The sequence below is a fragment of the Lissotriton helveticus genome, chromosome 1_1 (genome assembly GCF_964261635.1).
Source record: "Lissotriton helveticus chromosome 1_1, aLisHel1.1, whole genome shotgun sequence".
Classification (NCBI taxonomy): domain Eukaryota; kingdom Metazoa; phylum Chordata; class Amphibia; order Caudata; family Salamandridae; genus Lissotriton; species Lissotriton helveticus.
Window position 1 is genome coordinate 442518083 of NC_136057.1, and position 14650 is coordinate 442532732.

Below are 14650 nucleotides of genomic sequence, written 5' to 3' on the forward strand. Positions count from 1 at the left end.
TTCCAGCTGCTGTAATTACATATAGTACGTATAGTACAATGGAAGTTCTGACCTTATAATAATTCAAATTTCATGTAGCTACTAATTTTACTTGGAATGCAAAGTTACCAGGCATGCAAACCCTTCTCATTAAGATGAAAAATCCAAATCACAATACTATTACCCTGTCTGTTACAGACATTGTCAAGTGAAATAAACTCAAGTTCATACATTGAAAGAGCTATGCAAGACAGTTATTTTGTGCTTCGTTTATACTTACACCTTCAATGAATGCAACTGCATGCCTTTTTCCTAATTATATTCAGTATAGCTTAGCATTTGTGCAATTTATAATCTTATAATATAAAAGAAACTACTGACTTTGACATCTAGGCATGTGACATCAGGGGTTTTATGGAGCTAATAGGTTATACATATGAAAGTTCAAAATGTTCTCTAAAACCAGTATTCAGAGACGAAGATATGGACATTTACGACGTTGCGATGAGAGATAACTCCGCCCACTACATAGTTCATTTCTAGCTTCAAGACAGCATGGAAAGGCCCGATGATGGGCCTAATTTGTCGAACAACACCTACAAGAAAACATAGAAATATTAATTTTAAAAGAGAACTAAATATGATGTTTATATTTTAAAATACAACTGTTGCACTGAAGGTTGAAAATTGTTAGTGCTATGTCAACATAAAAACCAACAATCGACGACCCATGATATATGAGGTCTACACACCTGAGATCATAACATGTCTACACTTGGTGACTAATATTATAGCAAATAACTATTTGAGTGTGCACATGCATCCATTTTTCTAACAATTCTTCTTAAACTTTTTTTCTAAATTGTTTTAGTTGCAGTCATACAAGGATAACAGCCCCGCCTTCTAAATGATTACACATTATAATAGATTGAGAAGTGCTCCCATTCCTTTTTTAAATAACTATTCTGTTAATGAGACAATTCTTAATTTACTGTTTATCATATTTTTATAGAAAAAAGTTTGTTCACAGGTGAAGATAAATCCAGAGATTACTTCTTTCCCTATGCATTTTAAGGCAAGAACCTCTTTATTAGGGAGATACTAAACACTATGTGAAGATTAGTGTATATATAATAGATTTAATGTACTGTAAGGAATTTGATTCAAGGCCAATGAAGGAATATTGGTCTATTTTAAAATATGAAGTGGTCTACGCAAATCCAGAAATGTTACTATTTACACATAAATTGGCAATGTCCTTCATTCCACCCAGATGAGGTAGGTATGAATTATTTTAACCATTAGAAATGTAAGAGATTAAAGATGCACCAATTTTCCTAATAAGATAGAAAACATGCAAGAGTATTCTGATTATATGTTATGTACAATGGAGATAAACAGTATTTATACAAACACCAATAACTCAGGTGCAATGGAACATAATGAAAAAAAAACTATTAAGTGCGCCCACAGAGAATGCAACTTCTAGAGATTGTTTAAACATGAATTAAATGTTTTTTTTGGTAATGGAACTTCCAAAATGTTTGGTATTATACATGATTCCAAAGATACATAACAATTGGCAAGGTCTACCACTTGGCTAATCATGGTAGGTATTGATTCATTATTCCAATGATTAGCAATGTACACAGATTACTATTTATACCCCTTAGTACGACATATTCAAACATAATGCATTACATTTTCCTTAAAAAGATGCAAAACATGCAAGTGCATACTACATATTATTTATGATGGACGTAAACAGTCTTTATACAAACATCATTCACTCAGAGGTAATGGAAAATACTGAAACGTTGTGATTATAGGTGACTATAGAGAAATGCAACTTCTAGTCTGTTTTAAGATGCTAACTTTTGAAAAGGTAGAATAGATATTGTGAGAATGAGGACTATTATATGTTGTGGTTTTGTGATCTCACTGTATAATAATGACATAATTCAGTATCAGGTGCCGTCAGGTTTGTTTGTAAAACCTTAGCTCAGTCCTAGGTAGCTCTGGCTCAGAGCAGTCAGGCTTTGTCAAACAATTACAAAGCATTAAGAAGTACCAGAACAGTTGAATATGAAGAAAATGCAAAAAAATTAAAATATCTGATCCCAATTTATAAACATTGATTGAATTTCTATCTTTAAATAGACACCTCAATGACAAAAATTCACTGGAAGGTTTCAGAGATATTAATTTTCAAAGAGACAATAAATCAATACTTTTCACTAACACGCAATAAATCATGGTAATCTACTGCTACTAGGGTTTAGGGTGAGTCACGACAAGCACGTTGAAAACATTTATCTAGGCAATCTTGAGGACACCAACTCTGGCAGGAAGCTGGCCACAAGGACCAACAAGGTGGACTTGCCACTTGTAGAGGTCTCCAGTACTGTTCCCATGGGAGAATCACTACATAAGTCAATAGGGTGATCCGGATGCAAGGAATCTGGGATGCTGAAGATGCTCAGGAATGCTGTCGATGCAAAGCCAGTGTTGGGGGTCTTCTTGTTACAACTCATTGGCTCAGTAGCAGAAGGAATGACTTTGGCATCAGGGGTCGATGTCCCACAAAGTCTGAGTCAAGTCCAGCAAAAGAACAGTTGCCACTAGTCTACTGGTCTCCGGTTACAGCCAAGCCAGTGGCTCCCTTTCATATGCAGTAACGTCCGTACTGGGTGACCAAACCACTCTGATTACTCGTATGAGTCCAGCAGACTTGGTGCAGCTTTTGAGGGTCAGGAATCGGGGTCACGCTACACCTTGGCATCCAACAGCAGGGAGGCGATTCTAGATGATGTATTTCACAAAGGCATACTTCTCAGCTTTTATGGCCTGTGGCAGTAGGAGGGAATCAGCCAATTGATTTTTGGCGCTGGTGCTTGTGGGCAATTTTTTCTCGAACAGTACACCACAGGTACAGTCTTCTCTTTGCTAGCCCAAGGTGCAGCAGGTGCAATCTAGTCTTTGGTGCAGTCTCACTTTGCCTAGTTCCAGGAGCAGCAGGGCAGTCCTTCTTTGGTCCTTCTTCCAAGACAGGGGCGAACTGAGGTCTGGGTGCCACTTTTATGCCTGCTATGAGCCCAGGAAGATGTGGCAACTAACTAGCCAATCAGGCTACTAGAACCCTTCCGCCTAATGACAACTTTCCGAGAAGTGTAGGATCTAGCAATTCCAGAGTACTCTTATCTGTCCACTATGAACATAGCAGAACCCTTCTCTTGTTGTGTGAATCTCCCTAACCCATCATATAGGTATAGCTGCCTGAGGGCTGAACTTCCCTTGAAAAACAGGTTTCACAATGGGTTTTCCCTCTCTGTCTACAAACACAAAAGAGCATCCCCTCCTAAGTGTGACTATACCATTTTCCCTTTAAAGATGGCTTCCACTTTGAAGCTCACCTTTAGAGCTCACACTCACTCCAGCCATCCAGCCAGGAGGATGTCACACCTCTTCCCACAGCAAGTCCTTTATGTCCCTTGCTGCAAGTCGTTCACACCTTTCTCCAGGGTGGGGCAGAAGCCTGTCTCGAGGACACCAGTTGCTTGTAACCGAGAATGACTACTTCTATACATTGTAAATAGGGCCCCCGGTTTTCTGTTTTTATGGATTTATACATATAAATACAGACAGAAATCTATATTTCCTGTGTCTGTATTTATATTTATAAACAGCAAAATACTAGCAAATTTTGCCATGCTGCCGTCGGGTATTTTGCTACCGACGGGGCACTTGGAATGGAAGATAAGGTGCGATAAGATAAGATAAGGCAAGGGCTTTGGAGAGCACGGCACCTAGTAGAAACAAAGGGACACTGACAGACGGAAGCAAAGTGTGGCTATTGGACTTGGGATGCCTGCTGTAGTAGAGGCTTCTCACACTTGCAGGGAGGTAGTATGCTTCCCACACTTGCGCTCCTAGCTACGCTCGATGCATTGTGAAAATTCATGTCACTCTTTCAATTAAAGCCTAAATGACTCCCACGCAGCCTTTCCAACCATTTCATCATTAGCCATTTGCCACATTTACATTTTCTACAGGTGTCAGGCACCCTGACGAGTGTTGTTGTTTAGATTGCTGTCCTCCGGCTTCACAGCACCCATCCCATTTCCTTTCAGACCAGGCATCTCAGGGCTGTGCCTATTTTCTTTCGCAAACAGCACCGCAACTGTTTCTGTTTACATTAAAAAAAAAAATATGGGCACGCAGCTCCCACCCGTGTCCCGTGTAAAAGGCAGTTCTCACAGGGGGTAAACACTGCCTGCAGTCTGGTAAGAAGGGGTGAAATAAACAACAAAGCCTCGTTAACATGTGAATGGTCTTTTTAAAGACCTGTGAAGTGCTCGGGTGAGGCTTGTCAGCTTTGTTATCTCGTGCAGCAAGAATCTGCCTTGAGAGTAAATGGGCGCCTCCTGGCCCTGGCTGCGGCGGCGGATTCCTTCCGGGAAGAACACTGGGGTTTAGAGAAGGGCCCCCCTCCTTTGCTGGCTCATGCTGCGGGACCCCCGCGAGAGTAAATAGCTGCCTCTGGGAGCGGACTGCGGTGGCGGCTTCCTGCCAGGGAGCACACTGGGGTTTAGTGTATGGTCCCCCTCTTTGCTGGCCCATGCTGCGGTTGCCCCTGTGAGAGTAAATGTGCGCCTCTGGGCGCTGATTGTGGCTGCAGCTTCCTGTCGTGAAGCACTCTGGGGCTTAGAGTCCGGCCCCGCCTTCTTCACTGTCCCCAGCAGTGGGCGCCACGGGCAGTCCATGCAATAGGTACCCGACCACTTTGTATTTGTTTTCATTTTATTTTTGTCGTGGATTTGGAGCCCCTTTTAAGTTGGGATCACAGCCTACACTAACTAAATGGAGGGACCACTGCTGCTGAGACCAGGGACCCCTTAGCCTGCTGGTACTCTAGGTCTGTAGCATTATGGGCATCACAGGCTGTAGCGGTTACAATTAGTAAGTGGTAGCGAGGCCTGGCACAGCACAATAGCCTGATGCCAGCGCTGGCACAGTCCCATTTATTCATGTATCAGTCGCTTTCACGTGCACTTCCTTCCTATCTTGGCACCAACATAAAAATAAATAAATAAATAAAAGTGGCCCCATTATCGAACCATAAACCTTAACAAGCATTGGCCTAGCCAATAGGCCTTGCCTTTGGGACCTTATAAGTTTTATCCATGCAACAGTTGATGTTGTTGCACCAAGGATATTGTGCTGCATAACTAAATACTTATAAGGTCCCAAAGGCGCGACCTTTTGCCTATGCCAATGCTTGTTATTTGTTTTCTAGTACAATATAGACCTTATTGTACTAGAAAACTAATAAAACTGTCAGTTTAAATAAATGTGGAAAAATACTAGCTGCAGCGTCGTCTTTTGCTTGTGGCAAAAATAAATGTGGATAAATACACAAAAAATGCCCCAAAAATAAATATGGATAAATACAGATGGAAATGGCAAAAAAAAAATACCATGAAACCGGGAGCCCTAATTGTAAACTAGTAACATTAAATTGAACAGGAGCATCAAGTCTGGTTTAATGTGCTGATTCTTTTGATGTCTTAAACTACCAACATTAGCAGTTCCATTTGGAAGGTAGCACTGTTGAGCTGTCAGTAGTGAAAGTCTATATTTACTAATGGGGCTTTCCACAGTAAAACCAACAAAACAGGGGTTTTACTGTCAGTACATGTAAACCACATGTCCTTTTTAATATACAGCACCTTAAATATTGTTAGGCCTACCTTAGGGGTGAGTTATATATATTAAACAGGAAGGTTCGGTCTTTGCCATAAGTTTAAATGGCAAAGTTGAGTTAGTATTTTAAAACTGCTCCATTAGTTTGCAGGGGCCAGGTAGGAGGCATATTTAAATATGTCACACCCATGGTCGTACAATTAGTGCTGCAGTCCAAAAGGGACACAGGCCTAATAGCCCCCGGATATCCCTAGTATCATATAGTAGGGACATATAAGTTAATTTATGCCAACTGTGAATAAGCCAATCAAACATATACTTTAGCAGCCGGCCACTATGGGAACAGGTAGTGGAGAAACTTTAAAAAAATCTAACTGTTAAGAGTGTTAAAAACTACAAAAATAATCCTTCACCTATATCCCATCCCATTGATCTCAAGCACACCATGCTGAGTATTAAACATAAATTAAATTCCTTATTGCGTAAAAGCACACATACCAGCTTGGATTACAAATCCTTACGAAAGAAGATTTTGACCACCCATGAAGAGTATAGGAAATTAAGGTTCAAAGAAAAAAGGATAAAAGAAGAACAGCGCTGGACACTTGCCCATGATTCTTAAAATCAAAAGAGATTTTGGAATTGGGTAAATAAGGCTGCTAGACCAGGCCAACCATCCACCGTAATGAATGTCTCCCCCACTGAATGTGAGGCCCATATTGAAACTCTTTATGTCAAACTCGACAAATATAATTGGTGCAATCATCATAGCTGCATCCCTCTCAATTCCCTCTCTGGAATGCCACCAACTACTAAGATTACTCCAAGTCAAGTTGCCTTCATTATAAAACGAATGCGTCCAGGAGGGGACCCCGGCCCAAATGTGTTACCAACAAAGATATACACAGCCTCGACTCACAAGTGGCAGCGGTCCTGGCCCCCCTAATCGAGACATGTAGAATGGGTGGGCCTATTCCTGATTCTTGGTGAGGTTCTCTCCCCGTCCCTATCCACAAAAAAGGTCAGCGATCTAATCCTGATAACTACCGGATGATTGCACTCGTCGATGTTGATGGAAAGGCCTACGCAAGCTTCTTATTACAATAACTAACCAGTTGGGCAGAAGACCATAAATTAATACCTTTCACGCAAACTGGCTTTAAAAAGGGCTGCCACATTGAGGACAATCTGATTTGCTTAGCCCATATGATCGAGGTTACACTTGCAACAACGGGAAAATGGTTGTTCCTGGGATTTATTGATTTCCAAAAGGCATTTGACAACGTTGCCCGCCCCAGGCTCTGGGAGAAATTGCTTAAATATGGCATTCCGCCGACTCTATTGAACGCCCTCATCGCCCTATACTCTTATACTTGGGTCAAAAAAAAAGTCTCTGCTGGCTGGTCTACAACCAATAAAATCATGACCAACAAAGGCCTAAAGCAGGGATGTATCTTGGCCCCTTTACTCTTCAATTTGTACCTCGCAGATTTGCCAGAGTGGTTGGCCCGCTCTCATGCTTTCCCACCAAGAATCTCATTTGTTAAAATCCAGTCAATGCAATATGCAGATGATACGATTCTACTTGACTAAACACCGGTGGGCCTCCAACGCCTTTTTGATTCCTTGGCAACATATTGTGAAACCAATGTGCTGAAGATTAATATCTCTAAAACCAAGGTGATGATAGTCTCGAGAAGCCGAGCAAGACAGCGCCCCTGGTACATTGCTGGGAAATGTATTGAGTTAGTCACCACTTACAAATATCTTGGAGTCTGGATAGACCATAGAGGGAGCTCGGGTCCGCAAATCGCGGCAATGCAAAGTGTGGCCCACAGCCTCGAGGGGGCCTTCCTACGAACAAAGAAAGATCTCCATTCTACTGACTTCACCCCGTTAATTAGAGTGATAGATGCCAAATTGCTATCTACAATAGCCTTCGGTGCCACTACTTTTAAAGATAAAATGTTCACCTGGCTGGACAGAATGCAATCAGCCTGCTTTCATAGAGTGTTTCACCTACCCAATTCGACCGCTCATGCCCAAATCCGCTTGGAGCTCTGCTTGTTCTCCCAACATTGGACCATAAAAGCACGATTCGTAGCTTACTGTGCAAAAACAAAAGTGGCTCAAGCCTCCACATTAAAGAGTTGCGTCTGGTTCACTGCTAAATAACCCCAGCACTTCTTGGAATACATTTTTAACATTCTGCTGGGACGCTTTGGAAGCCCACGATCTATGGGCGAGCTCACTACCCATAGGGGTTGCTGCCAAAGCCTTGACGAAACAAGCAAAAATACTATCTATGGAACATGATGCAATATCTGTGAAAAAGCTATCAAATGGCAGCTGGGCGTCAAAACTCTACGATCTTAAAACCCTACCACATTACCTGTCATCCTCCATGAAGCCATTAGTGAAGCACCAATTAATAAGACTGCATTTTGGGCTAATCCCCCTGGTGGGGTACAATTATGGAAGGAGGTACAAGGCAGACATGTCCTCCCAGTGCCGCTACTGCAACACCGGGAAAGAAAATTTAACACACATCCTGTGTATCTGCAGCACTCTACTCCCCCTTCGAACATATTGGTTGCACCCCATTTGGAGAATTCTTAATGCGTGGACCTGTCATGAAGCCTTAGAGGTGTGTATGAAGGGGGAATCAGCTCAAATGGCCGCCCGTTTTGTAAAATTTATGACCAAGATTAATTCAATTCTACCAGCAGATACCACTCATGAACCCTCGCTGTGTCAGATATGAACTTGTGTTTCTCTTTCTTCTTTTAAATTGAGAGCTGAAAATGTTTTTTATCTTCCTTTTTGTATGAATTGCAATGATTTTAGTTAATTGTGCAAATAAATATATCTATCTATCTATACTTTAAAAGGTTAGAGCACATGCACTGAGGCTTGGTCAGCAGGGCCCTGTTCATTACTGAGTCAATACATCAGTACCTCATAGTAAAAACGTGAGGGCACAAAGTGGGGGCAAGTAAACAAGTATAAAGGCATTTCCTCACACATATCTTTTTAAATAACCAGAGTTCCAATGCTCTCAAATATTGCGCTATCAGAGAAACACATATGGAAGAAAAATGCAATATTTTATGGACGATAAACCAATGGTATTTTCATGATTTAGTCTGGAACTTAAAACAAAATTGGAAAACAATATCAAAGAAGTAAATGAAATTCTGAAAAGAATATGTTTTACATTCAATATACAAGAATTTGTCAAAACATTTTTAGATATGCAATTTACTAAATCAGAAGACAAGATGAAAATTAATATTTTCTCCAAACCTTCGGACCTCAATGGCTGTAAGCTTCCATGCTAAAAACCTATCAATTCATCTGCCACCCTGTCACATTTTCAGATTGAAACAAATCGTTTCAGAAGAGGATGCACTTAAAAATCAAAAAGATAATCAAGAAGAAGCTCCTAGTCAGGGGTCGTAAGGAGCAAACTCTACAAAGATCAGAACGAAAGAAGCAATACATAACCAGAGAAGAGTTGATGAAACAAAAATAAAAACATCATAGAGAAAGATTAATCTATGCCACAAAAATATTCACAACACATTTTCCCAATAAGAAAAGCCATAAAAAGGAACTGCAAAATAATAGAATCGGATTCAGGTTTAAAGAAATCATTCTAACATTCCCAATGGTGACTTATGAAATCGACCAAAATTTAGGATTGCACTTGATTAAAGCATCTTTGGAAGAAGAGAGTAAGTAACACAATTTTCATACCTCGAAAGGAAACATATGCATATCTAAATTATGCTAACTGTTCATATATATATTAAATGAAAATTCATATTCTGGAAAGATAATACATCTTCTAAATTTCTGATCGTGTGAGACCACATGATGTATTTATGCTATAAAATGTGAATATTACTATATTAGTATGAATGAATAGCAGTGAAAGTTCGATGGATTGAACACTACTCTAATATTGGTCTTAAAATCATGAAGTCGTCTGTGGCTAAACATTTTGTTAAACAAGGTCATCAAATGTCACAAATGAAAGTACAAGTATTGAAAATGGTAACTCAAAGAGAGAGGAAACAATATTAAACAATTACTACTACAAAGAGAGACTTTGCCAGGACTGACATATGCAAGTGGCAGATTTGCACTCATATTCTGAGATACACAGGACAAGATAAGAAATATGTAGGAATGCACAAGCAAGGTAACCCAGGAGTTGAACAAAGATGGAATAAAATCAGGTTGTAGAATGGTAGCCGACAATATTGCCTCACAAAGGCATTTTAATGATTTCTGTAGAGAGAGACTCTTGAAATCTTTGGTAATTGGAAATCCTTGGGAGCTGGAAAAAGATTAAGCAGAAGATACAAATTAATAGGAATGGAAACGCCAGTAAGTAAAACATTTGAGATGTCTGGTGATGGAATTGGAGAAGAAAGGCCACGAGGAAACAATCAGATTGAGAGCAGGATTCAGGAATGACGAAAATTGGCCAGAACATCTAACACTGGAGATACACAGTTGTGAACTGTAGATGAGAGGTCAGCCTCTTTTTAGGTCTCGCCTAGCGTTGCAGCGCATGCGCTGCTCGCTCAGCGAGACCTAAAGTGAGAGAGGAGATTACAGAAGGGGGCTCGAAGCCCCGCCCATCATTTTCATTGGGTCACATCAACGTTTATGCTAAAGGCTGGCTTCCCATTGGAAATGATGCTTCTTGGCCACTGCCCTTTCTCCGTTTCGTCCGGCCCATCTGGACTGGCTCGTCTGCTTTGCGTCTGTCGCAAAACTATTTATTATCTTTATGGGGGCCATCTGTTTTTAATTAGCATGGCCTTAGCCAGGTCTCTTTCACTTTCATGATTATTGACATAGGGCCGGGCGTGTTTCAGTCGGGATGAGTTTATGATGCTTGGGCCAACTGTTTCTAATTAGCGTGTTCTTGGGTTATGCCATGCAGTCACCGGCTGCAACAGAGTTGGTGATGGGCTCTTGTACCCGTCCCCAAGCAATGGACCTGTATGGGAGCAGTAAGGGGCAGGGTGATGAATGAATGGACAATATTATTTGAAATTCTTAAAAGAGGGACGGCCTAGGAGCTGGTGGAATAATAGGGGATGATTCTGAGCACATGTAATTGCTTAATGGGCTGGCCAAATGTAACATTACCACCACTCTAAACGCAACCATTGTAATCCTCAACCGGCTTAACAGGGAATGGAGAAGTGGAACCACTCCCCTTCATTACTCTGATTCTTCAGCCACAGACTTCCTATCCATGACAGGTCTGCTAATGAAAACAGTAGGGAAGTCCATCTCTGTGCCAATCCTTCGCCTCCTCATTGACACAACCTAATCCCACATATCATGTGGTAACATCTGTGGCTAATCTAATAGCCAGTGTCACAGTAAGACCACGAGAAGAGGAGATGCAAGGCAGACTGGAGGAAGTAGGTTGGTGTTCACTGCAACAATACAACCTGTGTGGTTCTTTAGTACACAAACTGAAGAACATTTTTTTTTTTTTTCACCCGAAAGCATTATTGCTGCCATGTTCAGCAGGGACGAGCAGGTGGCTAGACTCAGCATTGTTGCAGTGGAAAAAAAATCTTAGTGATTATCAGATTTCAGATCAGATTTTAATGTCTTTATTTCGATAATAAAATCATAAAAGACAAAACACGTTAACAAATACAATTCATAAAAATCTCCACAGTTTTACAAAATCATTAAGAACGGAGTGTATCTATATATTAAATAGGGTATGTAAAAATATGGCAAAATATCCCTCGGTTAAGACATTATTAAACTATGTTTTCGAAAAACCAGACATTATAAAGATTTCATCAGCAAGATAAAAACAACCACTACGTTGGAAACACAATTTGATTATCAAGTTTGCTGAAGTGGCACAGTTGTAAGTAAGAAACGGGGTATGGGTTGAAAACGGTAGTTTAAAACGAGTATTTATTTGAAGCCCACTCAAGATGGTGGTCTTTAGCCAACAAGCTAAAATGTCCGGTAAATATTTCATGTTTGATTTCCACAATACTTGGAAAAAAGCTACTTTAATACAGAAGTTTAGCAGAGCTAACAATCCAATGTGCATGCACCATACTCATACTCATGCTCACTCATGCTTGTCTTCTCTCTCGCTCTATTTTTCTTTCACCTTGCTCTTGTTTTATATCACTTCTCCAATGACTTTCTATACATCCAGTTTGCTTCAGAAAAAATGACAATATCTCTCACCGTTCTCCTTCCCAGAGTGAACTTGATTGTAGTATAGAGTTAGGGCTATTAATAGGTACTCCTATTTCTCGCCAGGTTGGCAATGTTAAATTATAAAATTGCTCAATATACTTTTTGACCAGGACAGTGTTTCAGCAGGGATCATGGTCGACACTTTACGAGTCTAACATGTGCACGGGACTATACAAAATAATGGATTGAGCCGATTTGAATGGTCCCTCTAACTTTTCCTTCCTCGCTGTGCTGTTATCTATGTTGAGGATTACTTTACGAGAAAGAATATGAAACTATATCCCAGATAGCAAACAAAATGCGAATACAAGCCAGCTGGGGATCATTTCCACGTTAATTCCATCAAATCCAAGGTGACAAAGATTGCTGTCCTGGAAACTCGAGCAAGGAAAACGCTGTCTCAATAGAGCGCTCCAATAAAAATCCGTGGGTCACTTTAGGCACTTTTAAAAAATATATGTTTTCAACTTTCTTTTTATACATTTATATAACTTGCAATTTCAAGAAGTAGACTGCCATGTCTGGAGCGGAACCAGGCTTCAGCATGGTTTGAACGGGGCCATTCAGACCCAAAGCTTCAGTGTGCCTGCGTGTGTGATCATGTGCTTTGGTGCACCTGTGCACTCGTGTGCCTCTATGTATTAGTGCGTCTGTCTCACGGGGTGCATGTGTTTCTCAGCGTGTGCATGCATGTGTGCCCGTTTGTAGGGTGGTTTCTATGTATGTCTGTATGCGGGGGTCAACAGGGGTTAAAATACATTGGCATTTCAATGCCATTACTTGATTAATGCTTCACGAAAGGGAAAAAAAAACAATAACATTTGCAATGCCAATAGCTCAAAACAATGTCATTGCGAGGCCTACTGCATTGTAATTCCTTGTTTTTATATGGTGCAGATCAATCCAGTTTATGTGCAGTGTGAAAAAGAGGTTTCTTGGTATGAGCGAGAAGGAGACGTTTGTTGCCTTTAACCATGTGGAAAATGCTGAGCCGATTTTAGTTTTCCATTTTTACATTTGTGCAGTGAGTGGATTTTTTGATGAAAAATATGTATCACTTATTAGAAAGTCTATGCACATTTCCTGATGAGTTAAATTACTGGTGGCAGTGTATGACAGACATATCAGATAGAGTCACTAAAGATAGCAGACCAATATGGGGTTACTAAGGCTCAAATTTTAAGTTGTTTTTCATAAAAGACAATACGGCTAGAAATCGAAAGAAGACATGTTATTGAGGGAAGAAAGATTGCAATGAAAAGAAACAACAGACCAGAAGGTGAAATGAATCAACAGAGAATTAGAACAATTCGGTATTAGTGCATAAACAATACCAACAGAATAGGAGATGTAATGAAGGTCTATTTTGCAATTTTTTAATGTAATATGATGAGGTAGGAAGGAAGCAGAAATATTTATAATAGGAAGACACAGAACGGGAAAGTATGGTGTCCTCGCAGTAAGCGTGCTTGGGAAAGATCTATTGAAGTACATATTCAGATTTAGATAAATCATGATCTTTGCAGTTTTTAACAAATGTAAACGTTTGCGTAATAGAAAGATATTTTGAGTTGTAAAATGTTTTCGACAGGAAAACATGGCGGCCGGCTAGGTAGCAGGTCGCGGATGCTAGCCGCGGTGGCGGTGTCAGGCGGGGATGTTTGGCGGCAGCTAGGCTAGTGCTTGCTATCGGGAGGCGCTTATCGCTTACTGGACGTTGTAAGCTGTTTCTTGCGTCTATCATCGAGCGGAGTTTTGAAAATCTAGTTTTGAAAATCTATCTCCCCTCGTCTCTACGGAGCGGATGGCGGAGATCTCTGTGCAGCCTACGGTAGAGAGTGAGGAGGCGGAGTCACGTCCTTCAGTGGAGCTGTGCTGCGGGAGCTGGGGAAGGGCGGCTCAGGAGATCGGCAGAGGACGCCGAATGATTGCTAGAGTCGGTATCCAACCCAGCAGAGGTCGGGGGAGAGGAGAAGAGTCTCTGGTGAAGGCGAAGGCTGCCCCTGGGATTCTGGAGGTAAAAGGTGCAGGGAGTGGGCTGGATTTACAGATAGCGTCTCTAGCGGATATTGACCTGGTGAAGGTGAGAGGAGGCTTAGAAGTGGCAGCTGGGCGCCCCAGATATTTACTAAGAAGTTTGCAGTCAGAAGATAATAAACTGGTTTTGGCTAATTCTAAACCCTTGCAAAGAAGTATTAAAAAGGGCTCAACTAAAGTAAATAAAACCAGTAAGCTAGGAGACTGTCTTCAGAAGAAGACCACGAGAAAAGAGAAACAAAAGGGGGCTGAACATAAGTTAGTCACAACCCCTTCGTTAAATTCTTACTTCAAGCCAGTTCCTAAAGTATTACTTCTGAAACCCGTATTAACAGCTCACAGCTCGCCAACAGCTCAGAACCCCACTTTAATCGCAATTGAGGGTGGAAAGGTGGTGGGGTCCACTGACGGGGGGACTGAGGATTTAGACTGGACTACGCATTTGACTCCAAACCCTTTTCAGGCTCTGGCAGACGAGATGGAGGCCAAGAAAGAAGAAGCGCTGTCTCCTACTATAGAGATATCAGACACCGAGAACCCCCCACAGTCTCAACAGCTTAATATGATATCAGAAGTGGAGGGTAAAATTGTAGCAGGAGCAGTAGGAGGAATAACTAAAGATGCGATAGAAGGCGAGTCGGAGGTGGGAGGATTGGACGGACTTCTA

The 14650-nt window shown here is 41.1% G+C and overlaps 1 protein-coding gene across 1 annotated transcript in view; it reads right to left on the bottom strand.

Moving 5' to 3' along the window:
- Positions 1-299: 299 nt before the first annotated feature.
- The window catches only part of FBLN1 (fibulin 1), a 900993-nt gene continuing 886642 nt past the window's right edge, over positions 300-14650 (bottom strand). Inside the window, exon 17 of the mRNA XM_078673831.1 lies at positions 300-575. Coding sequence (XP_078529957.1) covers positions 436-575 — 140 coding nt within the window. The 3' untranslated portion in view covers positions 300-435. The remainder of the gene's footprint in view (positions 576-14650) is intronic.